Raw genomic sequence first — 16,347 nt, 5'->3', positions numbered from 1 at the left:
GGTGAGCGCACTCGCCGGGGCCGGGGGACTGAGGGGCTGGGGGAGGCGGGCGGGACCGGGACGACGGCCGGGCGGGGCAGGGGACGGGCAGGCTCGGGCCTTGCGGCGGCGGCCCGCGGCCGAGGGGCGAGGAGAGGAGGGGAGGGGGGTCCCTGAGGCGTTCGGCGCCTCCCGCAGGCCCCCGGGGTTTGGCCACCCCTTGGTCCCGGAGCGGGGGTGGTGGGTCACGGGCGTCGCTGCCCTCTGCAGCCGCTTGGGCCGGGGAAAGGAGGGGTTGGGGGGTTGTCTCCTGCCCCGGCAGGTTGCCGGACCCCTCGGCACCGTCCCTGCAAAGCTGTCCCTGGAGGCGGGCGGTTGACCAGGGTGGGGGAGCACACCGGGTAAGGGCTGGGCAGAAGCCAGATGAAAGGCAGGGAGTTCGTTTGTGCAGCTCGGACCTTGGGGTTAATTTGCCTGAGTTTGGTGTATTTGGCCCTTTTTTTGCAGCGTGAGCGGTACCTCTCCTTACCGGAGTGGCAGTCCAAGCTCCAGCAATGCTGTCGGTACTGCAGAGCTGGGGCCTGCTGCTTGCAAAGGGGATGCGACAGGCTCGGGTCAGCGTGGAGGCCATTGGGCCCTGTTGATGGTGGTGTGACAGCTGTGCAGACATCTGGTCTTTCTGGCCCTAGGAACCGCTGATGAGAGCTGGCGTGTGGGCAGGGGTGCCAGGGTGGGCTGAGCTGAGGCCAGGCAAAGCTTGCAGAGGGAGGTGACAGTGTCTCCTTGGTATCCCCATCTCCATGCAGTGGTTCGGGCTGCATATGCAGCTTGAGACCCAAGAGGACAGATGGTTTTTCCCCCGGCAGGGGTTTTGGGTTATTTGGCAGCTCGGTGGTTTCCATAGCTCTGCAGCCACTTGTGTGGTGTGTGCCCACTGAAGTAGCTTGAGAGATGCAGGCACTTAGGAGCCACTGGTTGATTGCTCTGAAATAATATGTCATCCACGGTAGCGGTTGTGTTTTTTTGTAATGTGATAGACATGACATTCTCCTGCAGAACCAGGCTGAGGCAGCCTGTTCAAACTCTATACAGTGGCTGTTCTGTAGAGATTACTTTTGTCACTATTGGCCTGGTTTGAACTGATGGTGAATTGGACCATCAGTTGTGGTCCAATTTTTGTGTCTGTTACCGGTTCTAAGTGATCTTTCCCCCTTCTCTCCCCTGACTTTGGTTTTTGAACATGAATGTGGTGTCCAGAAGTCATGAAATATAAATCAGGTGCTGTTGTCTGAGTAGTTGTGACATTCAGATTGCAAATTGATCTGTGTTCACAATACTTTAATTACAGTGGCTCTCACTACAAAGTGTGAGACTTTGTTTTCTGGGTGGCAAGGAAAAAGCTATGGTCTGATTTGTCTTTTTGAACCGGCTTTTTAATGCTGGTTATTGCTCTGTAATATGATCAATATGGGTTGAGATCAGTGTGCGTGGTTGATACGCTTTATGCTTAGCTTTTGAAAGCAGAGTTTTTACATGTCAGCATCTGATTTTGAGTTTGTTTGCTGAGCCCTTCCTCACCACAGTACAGTCAGTAATCAGGAATGCTCTTGCTTCTGTTTCTCTTTCTTTTTCCCCCTCCCCTCTGTCTGTTCCCTGCTCCCCAGAATGAATGAAATGAACCTGAGTCCTGTAGGGATGGACCAGCTGACCTCATCCTCTGTGAGCAATGCCCTGCCGGTCTCGGGGAGTCACTTGGGATTGGCAGCGTCCCCCACTCACAACGCCATACCAGCACCAGGTAATGGGGAAAACTCCCACAAAGGGTATTGCAGCTCATGCATGGTGGTTTACTGTTCCTAACTGGGTAGCAGTGCTTTATCCAATAGCAAGTCATGTCTTCAGCAGGTAGTGATGTGATGTAGAATTACACAGAATCACGGAATCATCGTGGTTGAAAAGGACCTCTGAGTCCAACCATACACACACAAAAAAACCCCTACAGTCTCGGCCACTAGAGCATGCCACCAGAGCGTGCCCTGAAGTGCCACATCTACACATTTCTTAAATACCTCCAGGGATGGTGACTCCACCACCTCCCTGGGCAGGCTGTTCCAGTGCCTGACCACTCTTTCAGTAAAGTAATTCTTCCTAATATCTAATCTAAATCTTCCCTGCCTCAACTTCAGACCATTTCCTCTGGTCCTGTTATTATTCACTTGAGAGAAGAGGCCAACACCCACCTCTCTACAACCTCCTTTCAGGTAGTTGTAGAGGGCAATGAGGTCTCCCCTCAGCCTTCTCTTCTCCAAACTAAACATGCCCAGTTCCCTCAGCCTCTCCTCATATGACTTGTTCTCTAGACCCCTCACCAGTTTGTAGCTCTCCTCTGGACACGCTCCAGCACTTCAGTGTCCTTATAGTGAGGGGCCCAGAACTGAACACAGTACTCGAGGTGAGGCCTCACCAGTGCTGAGTACAGGGGCACAGTCACTTCCCTACTCCTGCTGGCCACGCTATTCCTGATACAGGCCAGGATGCTGTTGGCCTTCTTGGCCACCTAGGCACACTGGTAGCTCATGCTAAGCTGGCTGTCCACCAACACCCCCAGGTCCTTTTCTGCTGAATTGGGGAAAGGTAGACCACAAACCGTTACTTATGTGGCAAAGCAAAAGGGATGTGTGCTTACCAGACTTATGCCTTAATGGGGGTCTTATTTTGTGTTACTGAAATGGTTTGCACTGTGGGTGGGTGGGTGGTAGCAGAATCTTTTGGAATACGAACTGTATCTGGAAATGTGTCTCTATCGATGCCTGTCTTCACCCAGCTGAAAATAATGATTTTTCACCTGTAAAGCAAAATTGTTTTCTGAGCTATTTTTTCGGGAGGCTACACAGACAAAAGTCCATTACAGCTGTAAAGTAGAAGTGGGCCCTGTGTAATGTATCCAAAAAAGATCTAGCCACATTCAAGCATGCCTCAGTGCTGTGATAACTGCGATCCTTTCTTCGCAGCGTGCCACCTTACTTTGACTGTACTATACTGTACTTATATAGGGAGCTCCTGAGAAATTAGCGACCTCTTTGTTAGCTTGTGTGCTCATCAGCTCAAGTAGTTCCGTTGCATTTAAGTGGACATTTTCTTTTGCAGGCTTGCCTGTTGCAATTCCAAACTTGGGCCCCTCCTTGAGCTCTTTGCCCTCTGCTCTGTCTCTGATGCTCCCAATGGGTATTGGGGATCGAGGCGTGATGTGTGGTATACCAGAGAGAAACTACACCCTACCTCCGCCACCATACCCTCACCTGGAGAGCAGCTATTTCAGACACATTCTACCTGGTAAGTGGTCTGGTCCTGAAGGATGGGAACAGAGAGAGATATTGTTTTAAGAGCCACCTGTTTCTGTCCCAAAGGAGGCAAGACTGACTGTTTTGCAGAGCTGTAAATTCCTGGAGTTTGCCTGGAGCCTCTTCTGTCATTTACATGCTTTTATTTTCAGGTCTCTGGTTCTATGTATGTATCTGAAGAGAATTTCAGGGTATTTTCTACTTAAACTGAACCTCTGGTCACTCCTGTTGCTGCTGTGTTTGTAAGATTAACAGAAAACAAAGCATGCCTGGTTTCTATCTCAAATTGCTTTAGTTTGAAAACTGCTGGTTTGTTGTTTTTTTTCTGTAGCCTGAAGCAGTGCTTGATATGTGCGTGATGGTAGGCTACAGTAGTTCAAAGCTCAAAAAGAGCGAGCCATCAGCTGAGGAGTTTGGGCTCCTTTCCACACCTTTAGCCCATGGCATATTTTTTCTTAATTTTTCTTCAAGGTTGGTTTCCAAAGGCCTAACGTACTGATTTCTATCTTGATTCCTCTCTCGTGTGTGTTTTAGAATATAAATGCAGAGTTTTATGTGTTAGTACGTGAAGGCACAGAAATTCAAGCTTCAAATGTAGTCCTTGTTTTGTTTTCTAGCTAAGACTGACAGTGTGGAAGGGGCAGATAAACTTCTTCAAGGCCACTCAGTGAGTGTTGTTGGTTCAGCCTAGGTTAGGAAAAGAAATATAGCAGCCAAGATCTCATGGACTACCTGATGACTAGTGGCTGAACTTACCAGCTGCTTAGGAGTAACCTTTCCTACTGCATTACATGCCTGTCCATTTTTTGGGCAGAGTAGAGAAGGAAGCAGTGCATTTGAGAACTGGAGGTATTTTCCATTTTTCTGGGCTGGAATAATTTATGCAGAAATGTTTTTTTTTTTTTTTTTTTTTTTTTTTTTTTTTATTTTTTTATGTGCAAAATTTTTTTTTTTTTTTTTTTTTTTTTTGTTTTCTAATCTGCTTAATGTTTAGCCTGGGACTGTTCCATCAGTCTGCCTTCAAGGATTCTCCTTGTTCAAGCCACAGGGCAGAACAGCATGCAGAAATATTTGATACAGCTGATTAAATTAAACTGTCCATTTCTTGGCTTAGCCATTTTAAAAGTGGTTATATTGCAGAAAGACTATCCATGCTTGCATGCTCATAGTAACAGGCATGTTTGAATGGAAAACTTTTACAAAACAAATGGCTTACAGGGTTCAAGGCCAAAAAGAAACATGCTGACTCAGATCTTGCAGAATCTGCAAAATCTGTCTCTGTCCCGCTGGAAATACTGTTTACTTGAATGTGCTGATGTATTTCCTCCAAAGAGTTTTTTTTGAGCTTTATCCTCCAAGAGAGGTTGGTAGTATGTAAATGCAGGTTAGTGTTTCTTTGTATCTTAAATTCCAAGGTTGTTTGACGTTGAGGGTCATTCCAGAACTGCCAGAAAAGATCTTGGGGCTTATGATTTAAATTTAACTGGGCGATTGTTTTAAGAGAAACAACATACTTTGCATCTAAGGAAAGACAGCAGATGACTCGTGATACCTGTGAGAGACCTCATCTTGGTCTTTCAGAATTGCTGTTGATGATCTCAGAGATGGACAGCTGTGTCACTTAGTCTTAGAGGAAGGAAGCAGTCATTGTTAAAAACTAAAATACCAAAGCAAAAAGGGTGTAACCTGGAGAACTGTTTCTACTTTTCTTAGCAAAGATGAACGAGGGATTATCAAATGTTAGATTCTGCTAGCAGTCCTTCTTCCTTTGTGAGCTTATTTCTTGAGAATGAAAAATTGTGCCTAAAATAGGAAGAACCTCTTTGTGATTCAGTCTCTGTACTGAGCAGCCTGGGTTAGATGCTGCCAGGAACTTGGCTGTTCAGAGTTTGACAAATAACTGGAGACTTGCTCTGTTGGATGAAAGCTCTGTATTTGTTGTCAAATGATACTCTGACAAGAGGTTTGGGTTGGCATATGTTTGTGAGCCATGCTTTAGAATTAGTGGTTTTTAATTGGGCATAATGCAACGAGCATGTCTTCAGGGATCTAGATCTTAATGTACTATGCTGCGGTGATGGGGTGTTTTTGTTCAAGATTTGAAAACTGATTTCATCTCCTTCTCCTTTTCCCCCTCTCCTTCTATCAGGTATCTTATCTTACTTGGCTGACAGACCTCCACCTCAGTACATCCACCCCAACACTATAAATGTTGACAGCAATCCGGCATTGTCGGTCTCCAGCAATCCCTCGGCCCTAGATCCCTACCAGCCCAGTGGGACTGTGGGACTGGAACCAGGGATTGTCTCCATGGACTCCCGCGCAGTGAACACTCATGGTGCTCAAAATCTGCATCCCAGTGACAGCCACGAGGTAGCGCTGGATACTGCAATCACTATGGAGAGCGTTTCAAGGGTGACCAGCCCCATCTCTACAGATGGGATGACAGAGGAGCTTACGATGGATGACGTAGCCGGGGATCACTCGCAGATCCCAAATGGCTCCCGGAGCCACGAACCTTTAGCCGTAGACACAGTGGGGAGTAACTTGACGTCGGACGCTGTGGGACACGGCGGTGTCATTCCCATTCACAGTAGCACTTTGGAACTCCCTGTCGTCATGGAGCCTGACCACATGGCCGGGCGGGTGACAGGAATATCGGACAGCACACTAAATGACTCCATTCATACTGTGGCCATGAGCACCAACTCCGTGAGTGTGGCGCTCTCTACCTCACACAACCTAGCTTCCCTGGACTCGGTAGCTTTGCACGAAGTGGGCCTCAGCCTCGAGCCGGTGGCGGTGTCTTCCATCAATCAGGAAGTAGCCATGGGGCCAAGTCACGTGGATGTGTCTGCAGACAATCTCGCCTTCGTACCGTCCTCCCTGCAAATGGAAGACTCCAATTCGAACAAGGAGAACATGGCAACCTTGTTTACCATATGTGAGTGCACGTTTCCTGCTTTGTTGGGGTTATGTAGCTGTTTTGTGGTGGGATGACAGGACTCTTGTTTGTTGCTAGTCTTCCAGATTTCTGGGGAAAGAAACTTAGCTATTTAACAAGTCCACAAAAGCTGGAACATCTGCAGTAACTGCTGATGTAACATCTGCAGATGAACCTAGCTGAAATGATGCTAGTTGGAAATAGACATAATAGAATGTTTTAGCCTTGTTCTCTTTGTATCCATCTCCCATGTGGCCTTGAGGTTGGCAGCTGAGTTCTTTATGAACCTCTTGCCTTTTTTGGATATGCTGGTATTATCCTTTGCAATGAGACTTTTGTTCTTTAAAGTTACATCACAAATGACTCTTCTTGTTCCGTTAAAAAACAAATCAACCACCACCACAAGCCATAAATTTCATCAAGTGGGTAGAGTTGTTGAGTATGATGTTAATGTGATTTTGCAAAATTCTTATTAAACCATGAACAATCATCATGAAAAGGTTGTTCTCAACAGGACCTGCTGGGAAAAAAGTGCAGAGAGGGAGGAAAGTTTTTAGTATTTCTTATAACTGTCATCAAAGGACTTTAGTCCAGAGGTTAGTTGATCTTCTAGGAAGAGAGGAGCACTGGACATTGCACTCTCACTCCTGTCATCGTTCAAGGAGTTGTGTTTGAGAACTGTGAAGTTCTCATTTGCTGGGACAGAGACTTGAAGTTCCACCTGCAGCATGTCTGGCTTCCTGCTACTGAAGTATATGGCCAGGTTTATGTTGGGTGTTATTAGTTGTGGTAGCACTGCTGAGTGCTGCTTTTGCATGCAATCTGACCTTACACCTGCCAGAGCCTTATGACAAGCTTTGTCTGCTGAATATTTTTTAAGAAATGGAAAGAAATAGTGTCTTGGTTAGCAATGGAAGAGGTGCAATTTAGTGCAAAGTGTCTAGTCAGATGATTGAATTGAAACATATTCTGTGGGATAAAAGGTAACAAAATCAGGTGGGTGTAGGACTATGATGAATTTACAGCTCCTAGAGGAAGAGTTTTATGGTTGCGCTCAGAAGTTCTTACAAGCATCTGTTGCATGTTGAACAAATAATGATCAAAATACTGTGATATCCAACATGCTCATGGTGAAATCATTTCTCTTATTCACCTAAGTGAGATTTGATGTGCCAGCTATTGTCACTGTACTCAAAACAGTCCTAAGCTGTTTCCCAGGTGATGTTGCCCATTGGTAGGATGTTATAACAGCTGTTGCATACCTAGTGGTGGTGAGTTGAAAAATGGATCTTTGAGTTGGGAAGGTTTAAATTTTAACTTTTTGTTGTTGTTTTTAAATTTCTTCTGAATAAAAGATGAATTTGTGACAGGTGACAGTGAGGAGGAGGAGTTGTTTGAGAGCCTCTTGGTAGTTTTTCCCCACTGAGAAGGCAGGAATCAGGGCCTTTGTCAGAAAACTTTTTATGCTGTTCTTAAGCGGGAAGAAAAAAATGTGCCTTTGCTACAGTCCTAAATGTTTGTGAAACTTTTATGTAGCCCTTTTTTTGATCATCTTTGCTTACAGTTCTGGGTACCCAACTTGGAGAATTAGTCACTGTGATTTTTAATTTTTTTTTTCTTTTCATTATTTGGCAAGGACAGAAATGGAAGGGAAATAGTATATTTCACTTCCTGAAGAATGCAGGAAATTTTTTTTCAACTTCTTAAAAATGTGTGAATCCCTAAACCTTTCCAGGTCATAGTGCCACATACCTAGAACTTGATTTTCTTCCTTTTTGCCTCTCCTTGAGGCTAGTCCACAGACCCATAGTGGTGTGTGCTAGGCAATGCTTAAAAACAACTGTTGTAAATAGTGTTTCTCATCACTCAGGTCTGGTTGTTGTCGTTGCTGTACTCATACATGTCACCTGTGCACATGAAGCCATTCTTATATGGGCTCTACCTAATAATTTTCCGAGTACCTTCCTATCTGCAATTGTATAGTTGCTTGAACTGTATTTTGTATGGGGTCAGATTCTGGTACCCTGGTGTTTGGCCCAAAAATCTCTTCCAACAAATAGCAATGGAGATGCTGTTTGTGCCTGCTGAAGACTAGTTCTGTGATAGATCTTTTACACTGGAGTTGGGCCATCAAGAGGCCAAATAAGGTCTTTGTGGGAGATCCTGCTTAATTAGCAGAGCATCTTCCTTCAGAAGAAGAATGATTTATCAGGAGAGTGGCTGCTGAGTAGATATTAGTTGCTCCATTCATAGAAAATTAAAATGACACAGTTTTTCTAGATGAGAGCATTTTATGTTGTACTTTTCCCCAAATTTATTAGGCTGAAGGCTTTCAGTGGTTTATTTTTCAGCAATACTTACGCTGAATGACAGATTGGGAAAGTGATGCTACTGATTCTCCTTGGGCTTTTATTTTTGTTCCATTCAGTGGCATCCCATGGAGGTGTAGTGTATGAGTTTATTGAAGTAGGTCGTTCAAAAACAGCAGTGAGGTCAGTTTTTTGGTGCTGTGCTTCACAGGTGCTGTGAAGACTTGCACATTGTCTGGACTGAAATGGAGATAATGGGATTTGTGGGTTCAATTTAGAAAAAAATTAGAAAGAAGACCTTGCTGTTCCTTTATGTGAATATCCTTGAGGTTTCATGTGCAAGAAAATGCTTGTGTTCCTGGTAAATTCCAAAACCAACCAGTTAGAAAGTGTTGGTTTGCTATATTGGATTTTTCTGCCGATAAAGATCATTTCACCCGTGATCAGGGCAAAAATGGCTCTTCCATCATTAACATTAACTGCTCGCTCTGGGGAGAATACCATCAGTTTTGCAGTAGTTTTGATGAGGAGTGGACTCTGTCCCATTGCTAGATTGCCCTGTAGGGATAGTCTAGAGTCCAAACAATAAAGTTACCGTCAGGAAGGCAGGTGGAGATTGTCATATTTGATCTGAATTGGGTAGGAACAGTGTCCTGTATGTTGGTGCCAATCTGACTGTATGGTTCATATTCTTTTGAGTAAAAGTTAGTAGAGGAGATGAGTAAAACCTGGCAGAGGCTGCTTCTATCTGGAGCTGAGCTGAAAACTATTGGTAGAGCGCTGATTGCACCATGGGGAGAGTTGCATCTTTTTAATCCCAGTTATCCCTTTTCCTCTCTGCAGGGTGCACGCTGTGTGACAAGGCGTATCCATCAGACTGCCCAGATCACGGGCCCGTCACCTTTGTCCCTGACACCCCCATAGAGAGCCGAGCCAGGCTTTCTCTCCCCAAACAGCTTGTCCTCCGGCAGTCCATCATGGGAGCTGAAGCGGGTAAGGATCAGGTTCCCATATGTTTCTGTGCAGCAGTTGGAAATACTGTCATTGCCTGAAATCAAAAACCACAGGGAATTTAATGTGGGAAAGAAACACTGCAATAGAGAGGTGGTTCTCTCTTCTGTAATCACCCTGACTTAACATTGTGCAGGAGATTCTTGTCCTCTGATTACTGCTTAGACTTCAGCTGGACTCTTAGGGGTGCTGCCACAGAGCATTACTGAAACACTTAATAAAGTCACGCACAAGCAAGGTATGGTGTTCATTTTTATTGTGTGCTAAACATCCTGGGCACAGCAAGTGGAGTTTCGGGGAAGGTAACAATTAGAAATAATGGAGGAGATTTCTGTCTGCTTGTTCATCAGCTTGGTTTGCTACCTGTGGGTCTTCTGATACTCTCGTTGGAGAATTAATCATAAGTGCCTCTTTTTTTTTTTTCTTTCCTTTCTTCCTTCCCATTTACATTTGGTATGTAGACTGTGACCTTGTCATTGGATGTGGACCTTGTTACTGTATTTCACGCCACTGTCACCTGGAAATCGAAGAGTACAGTGCAATGCCCTAAGGATCTGAAGGCTAGAGAAGAATGTGATTATTGGCTTGCTTAGCGATGCTGCTCGTTGAGAGTAGATGATATCTGTTCTTTTCAAGCTTCGCTAATTTCCAGTGTATTCCTAAAGGCTATCTAGTGTATTCATGTAGACCTATATATATATATATGAATGTTTAATAATAAATAATATACACGCAGGAATCCCTCTGCCCATGACAGAAATACAGCTGCCTCTGGGGAGAAATGCAGAAGCTGCTTAACAATGCCCAGCAACAATTCTGGAAATTCCTGGGGATTAGGTAGGCGAAATGTAGTTACTGAAACTAGTATTTTCTGCTTCTGCAGAAAGTGCCATGAAAACTTTAATTGGTACAAAGCGGCTAGGATCTTAGTTCAATAGCTTACTAAAAAGTAAATTACTCGCTTTTGACAAACAAAATAAATATTTGTAATTAAAACAAAGCGGCTCCCAATAGTGTCATGTGGTGGTGGTGGTTCTTGTCTCTGCCTTAGGTGTGTTTTATACGTGAAGTAGAAGCTTTGATGATCTTTTGCCTAGATATTACCCTTGGAGCGTTATCTCATAAACCTCCCACCTCTTTATTATGCATGATTAGTTGTTTAAATAATGGATTTCTGCAGATTTTGGTCTTCTGCTGATAGGTGTGTGGACACGAGAAACCATTCCCGTAAGGACTTGTTTTGGACCTTTGATTGGGCAGCAGAGCCATTCCCTGGAGGTGGCCGACTGGACAGACAAAGCAGCCAGTCACATTTGGAAGGTGAGTGGCTATTATGGTTCCCAGAGTCTGCAGGCCTGGCTTCATTTGGTGAAAACCACCAGATGACACGGCAGCTTTAACGTTATCATCCCTGCCAAAAATCAAAATTAATGCGGTTTCATTGTTTGAGACTTAATATCAGCACAGCAGAGCTGTGTGCCATGCAATAAGCTGGTAATCAATCCTGAAGTACAAGGAACTTCTTTAATGCCTTTTCTTTTAATGGGCTGTATGTGGTTTCCAGTATTTGGGTGGGGTTGCAGCAGAGGGTGTGTATGAATTACTGGGCAGCACTTGTTTGTTTGTTTTGTGTCGTTGTTTATTGAAGGTTCCCCCAGGTGATGAATTTGTTGTAGGAAAGCTACTTTAAAGCTTTATTTTTCACATCATTTCATGTTGAGAAAGTAAAATTGATCTATATAAATAAAACATGTACTGTTTGCCCAGATATTATTATTCACCAGACTTGGCTTGTAAGAAAAGCAGCCAAATCCATTTCTGCTGGGAGCTAAACATGGTGTGTGGGAAAGATGCTGATAAACATATTTTCTAGCCTCCTGGGTAGCAGAGAGGTCAAGATTCCTGTGTGAAGGGGAAAGTAAGGAGTAAGAACAGGGCTGTGGTCTTGGCAATGGCAACCTCCTGGCTTGTTCTAGATAAACACATTCTCTCCTAAAGTAAGAAGCTGGTTTTCACTGCATTTGTTGCTGTGTTTTGTCTTAAGATTGCATTTGTTTTTCCTGGTAGATCTATCACAACGGTGTCCTGGAGTTCTGCATCATTACAACTGATGAAAATGAATGTAACTGGATGATGTTTGTACGCAAAGCCAGGTGAGAACTGCCTGTACTGTGCTGAGCAGCTTGGAGTCTGAGCTGCAGGCTCACAGGAGGCTGTGCTGGAGAACATGCTCTGCTGCACTGATTGCTCAGATGGGTAATGAGCTCAGATATGGGGACCTTCAGGAGCCATCTAGGCATCTTGGGCTGGTAGGGAGAATAAAACAGAGCATCCAGGGGAGAATGTTATGGGGGAATCAGTACACATGCTGTAGTAAAACAGCCCCAAACCTGCCCACATACTTTGTTTCCCTTGTTCTAAAGCTTTAAACCAAGTTCCTTTTATATTAGCTTACTGTGTGTTAGCTTGTTGCCTTCCCTCTGTCCCATTCCTTTTGGATACATCTGTGAAGATAATGTTGATTGTCCTTTTGATTTTAATATTTTATTAGCAAAGTGTCCCTAGGTTCTTTTGGCCAAGTTCCAAACTCTTACAGCTTGCAAGAGCTGTCCTTTTCAGTCTTTCTGGAGCCTGTGATGAAAGCTATCCAGACTGGCTTCAGTATTGCTCCATGTATGGTCCACTGAGAAGGCTGAACCTTTCCTATGGCTCTGACAGAAAGTAGGTTTCTCCTGCAATTCATTTTGTTCCTCTCGTATGCAGGAGTTAAGAAGTTAATACTTGATCCCCGACTGCAGGGGGGTAGGGGTTTTGCTGGTTTCAGGTACTGGGAACAAACATATCCAAGGTACAGCTTCAGAAGATGAATTATCACATCTTGGAAATGCTTTTCAAGAATTTTTTAAGATAATTTTGCTTTAAGACTTCACTGATACTTATTTCTCCCTCGTGTTCTCTATTTCTTAAGGGAGTTAACGTGAAAAATATATATATATTTGTAGTTTCTTAAGAGATCATAAACTCTCTTCTCTCAGCCCACTCCAACGTCTATTAATAATTTTCTCAGCAAGAAATTGCAGAGGTGTGAAAAATGTATCAGTTGGTGGAACAGATTGGCTCTCAAGGTCCAGTTTTCCTTTACTTTCCTTTAATAAAGAAGGACAGAAGTGAGAGACACAGGAGTTTTTTATAACGTGCTGACAAGCATTGAGGTTCTCTCATTACCTATTTATAGGAATTTCCTTTTTTTTTTTTTTTTTCCTCTCTCAAAAAGTCATTATTTCTGGAGGGCTTTTTTTCATTACTCTCATTATCGCTATAGGAACCGGGAAGAACAGAATCTGGTAGCTTATCCTCACGATGGAAAAATTTACTTTTGCACCTCTCGGGACATCCCCCCTGAACACGAGCTTCTCTTTTATTACAGTCGGGACTACGCACGACAGCTGGGTAAGTAGCGCTCCTCTTCGTTAGCTTTGTAGGGTGGGCTCAGCTTGAATTCCCTTTTAGTGCCATCTCAGGGCACTGTGCCTTGGGAGTGCATTATGTTCCTTCTCAGTTCCGAGGGTGCACGTCATTGTTTCCTTTCCCATTTCATGAGTATCATAATTTAAAGGAAACATTTCACTATCTAATTCCACTGATGAGGAGTAAAAGATCGCAGTTTCAAAGAAAAAGGGTTGGTTTTCTTCTGTTCGTCCATCTGGTGCTAAGGGAGTTTTGCTGGCCAGAGGTGTTCCTATCTTCTCTCACCTTTGGTTGTGATAATTTAGGTTTGGTGGAGCTGTGCTCAAAACTATTATGAAGTCTTGCCCCCCCCCAAACATTTGAAATGGTCTTCCTAAAAGAGCTGAAAAGCAAGCACTGGAGCTGAAAGGAACGGGAGAGAAAATCCATGCAGCTGACTTTACTACCCCAGGCAGAGTGTTAGTGTGGATCACGCTCTGTTAGGCCGTGCTGTGCCTCCTTAAAAGTGATGTTTTTGTGCCCAAAGGTGTCCCTGAACATCCGGACGTGCACATCTGCCACTGCGGGAAGGAATGCGCTTCCTACGCAGACTTCAAGGCCCATTTGAGCAGCCATATTCACAGTCACCTGCCCAGCCAGGGGCACAGCAGCAGCCACGGGCCAGGCCACGGCAAGGAGAGGAAGTGGAAGTGCTCCATGTGCCCCCAGGCTTTCATCTCTCCTTCCAAGCTCCACGTCCACTTCATGGGCCACATGGGCATGAAGCCGCACAAGTGCGATTTCTGTAGCAAAGCTTTCAGTGATCCCAGCAACTTACGGACACACCTCAAGATACACACAGGTAAGGGCTGGGGACTTTATTATAGAGATGCCTGTGCTAGTAAAACATCAGGGCAGGACCTGTTCTCTCTGATCCCTTGGCCAGTTGGCAGGGCGTAGCTTATGTCCATAAATCTGAGCTCTTAGAAACGTAGAATTGTAGCATGTTTTGGGTTGGAAGGGACCTTTAAAAATCAATCCCATGGGCAGGGACATCTTTCACTAGATCAGGTCACTCAAAGCCCCATCCAACCTGACTGTGAACACTTCCAATGGTGGGGCATCCACAGCTTCTCTGGGCAATGCGTTCCAGTGTCTTTAAAAATCAATCCCATGGGCAGGGACATCTTTCACTAGATCAGGTCACTCAAAGCCCCATCCAACCTGACTGTGAACACTTCCAATGGTGGGGCATCCACAGCTTCTCTGGGCAATGCGTTCCAGTGTCTCACCTCCCTCATTGCAAAAAAAAAAAATTCTCTTTATGTCCAATTGAAATTTGTTCTCTTTCAGTTTAAACCCATTGCCCCTTGTCCTGTCACTGCAGGCCTTGGTAAAAAGTCTCTCTCCATCTTTCTTCTAAGGCCCCTTTAAGTATTGAAAGGCTGTGATAAGGTCTCCCCAGAGCCTTCTCTTCTCCAGGCTGAACAACCCCAACTCTCTCAGCCTTTCCTTGCAGGAGAGGTGCTCCAGTCCTCAGATCATTTTTGTGGCCCTCCTCTGCACCCACTCCAACAGGTCCATGTATTTCTTGTACTGGGGACCGTAGAACTGTATCCACTACTCCAGGTGGGGTCTCACAAGAGCAGAGGAGAGGGAAAATCACCTCCCTTGACCTGCCTTTCTAAGAATGGCAGCATCCTGACTGTCTGTAGGAACGATCTCTAGTCCATGGTAACCCCCAATAATGCCTGGGGAGTGCCCAAGAGAGTGCTGGTTGGCATGGGATAGGACTGCACTGGGTTCAGTGGTGTGAGTGCTTCTAGAACAGTTTGTAGACCTGTGTTCTGGCTGATTGTGCCGTGTCTAAAAGCATTTGATGAGTCTAAGTTGATTCCAGTTGGGAAGAAGTGTCAGCCTTCATCTGGGAGACAGAAACCCTTTGTTCCCACACAGCAGACCCAGGGCTGGCCGCTGTGGTAAAGCAAGGGTTCCCTTCTGCTCGTGAGAAAAAGCCAGCTGGGTTTGAGAGCTTGTAACGTGGACAAATTGTCTATTTAAATATGGGGCTGAGAGTTTTCTCCTCGTTCCTACTTGAATTGTTTTTCATCTTAAGGAAGTGGCACAAGACTGGAATTGGTGACACTGGGGTCAGATTGATGTGGCCAAGGCTCAGCTCTGTCAGTCATCAGAACATGTTGTTGACTTCTGTGGGCATTTGGGTATCACTAGAGGCTTTGGGGGTAAAAATTGCCAGCAGATGATTGCTAAAAGATGAAAACAAAATAGTGAAAGATTTTTCAGCTGTGTGAGAAGAGAAGAAATACAAAAAGGCATGGATATAACACAGTGTGAGGATAGGAGAGAGAAAGTGAAGGCCAAGTACAGGACAGCAATAGACAGTGTGGGTATTTTTACCTTTTTTTCTAAGGTTGAAGTAACTGTTTGGAATCGCAGAATGCAAATCACAGAGCTGGAAAGGGAATAAAACTGGGAGTTTAGTGCACTTGAGTCAAGAATAGGAAGCTGTGCTCTCAGGAGTGAGGAGTTTTAAGAAACTGCTCAAGTACAAATGTGCTATACCATGGAATAATCAGTGGGGAAGAGATTCAAGTGGTATTAAAACTTAAGTCTGAATTCAGTGGCGTGCAAGGGTTTTGAACTATTTCTGGCAAACAATAATGGAAGAACTACAGATAAGTGGAAAAAAAAAGGGATAAAACATAGAACTTGCTGAAGAGCCAGTGAGCTTTGTACCTGTGTGTTTGTTAGATAAGAGAACTTGTTTTTCTAGACAAAGGCAACGCAATGCATCAAGTGTGGCTGGCACCGGTCAGGCATCAGATACAGTTCCTGAGGGAAATTGGTGGAGATGGGGATGTACTCATGTACAGTAACTAGATGGCTACCATGGTTACAGTTAAAAATAAAACAGGGAGTTGGACTAGATGATCTCTATGGTCCCTTCCAACTCTAAAAATTCAGTGAAAAAAAAAATTCAGTGAAATGAGGCTACCATTATTTTTACTGGATAATTCGTTTTGGATAAGCCTAGTCTTATTAAATGTTTGCCTGGATCTTTTTGTTGGAAAATTTACAAGTCCACTGGTGGTATTTTGACACACAGAACAGGGAGGCACAGTTCGTGTAGACAAGAAGCAGAAAGTCTTGTCTTACAGGAATGGCTGACTGACCACAGGCACTGGAGGAAAAGGAATGGTGTTTAGAAGCGGGTTTTTTGGTTTGGGGGCACGGGGTGCAGGGTGAAAAGCTTTGTGGATGATTAAATGAAGTCAGATGCCTTTTTTTTTTTTTT

General features: G+C 44.6%; 1 protein-coding gene across 1 annotated transcript in view; it reads left to right on the top strand.

Annotated features, from left to right (window-relative positions):
- The first annotated feature begins 1,644 nt into the window (after positions 1-1,644).
- Positions 1,645-16,347, top strand: part of PRDM4 (PR domain containing 4) — a 17,743-nt gene continuing 3,040 nt past the window's right edge. The window contains exons 1-8 of the mRNA XM_014963843.1: positions 1,645-1,777; positions 3,127-3,312; positions 5,470-6,264; positions 9,417-9,566; positions 10,786-10,904; positions 11,652-11,737; positions 12,907-13,034; positions 13,579-13,893. Coding sequence (XP_014819329.1) covers positions 1,645-1,777; positions 3,127-3,312; positions 5,470-6,264; positions 9,417-9,566; positions 10,786-10,904; positions 11,652-11,737; positions 12,907-13,034; positions 13,579-13,893 — 1,912 coding nt within the window. The remainder of the gene's footprint in view (positions 1,778-3,126; positions 3,313-5,469; positions 6,265-9,416; positions 9,567-10,785; positions 10,905-11,651; positions 11,738-12,906; positions 13,035-13,578; positions 13,894-16,347) is intronic.

This window comes from Calidris pugnax, unplaced genomic scaffold (genome assembly GCF_001431845.1).
Source record: "Calidris pugnax isolate Ruff unplaced genomic scaffold, ASM143184v1 scaffold44, whole genome shotgun sequence".
NCBI classification, from domain to species: domain Eukaryota; kingdom Metazoa; phylum Chordata; class Aves; order Charadriiformes; family Scolopacidae; genus Calidris; species Calidris pugnax.
The sequence above is the reverse complement of the archived record's forward strand: the minus strand, read 5'-3'. Positions and strand labels throughout refer to the sequence as shown.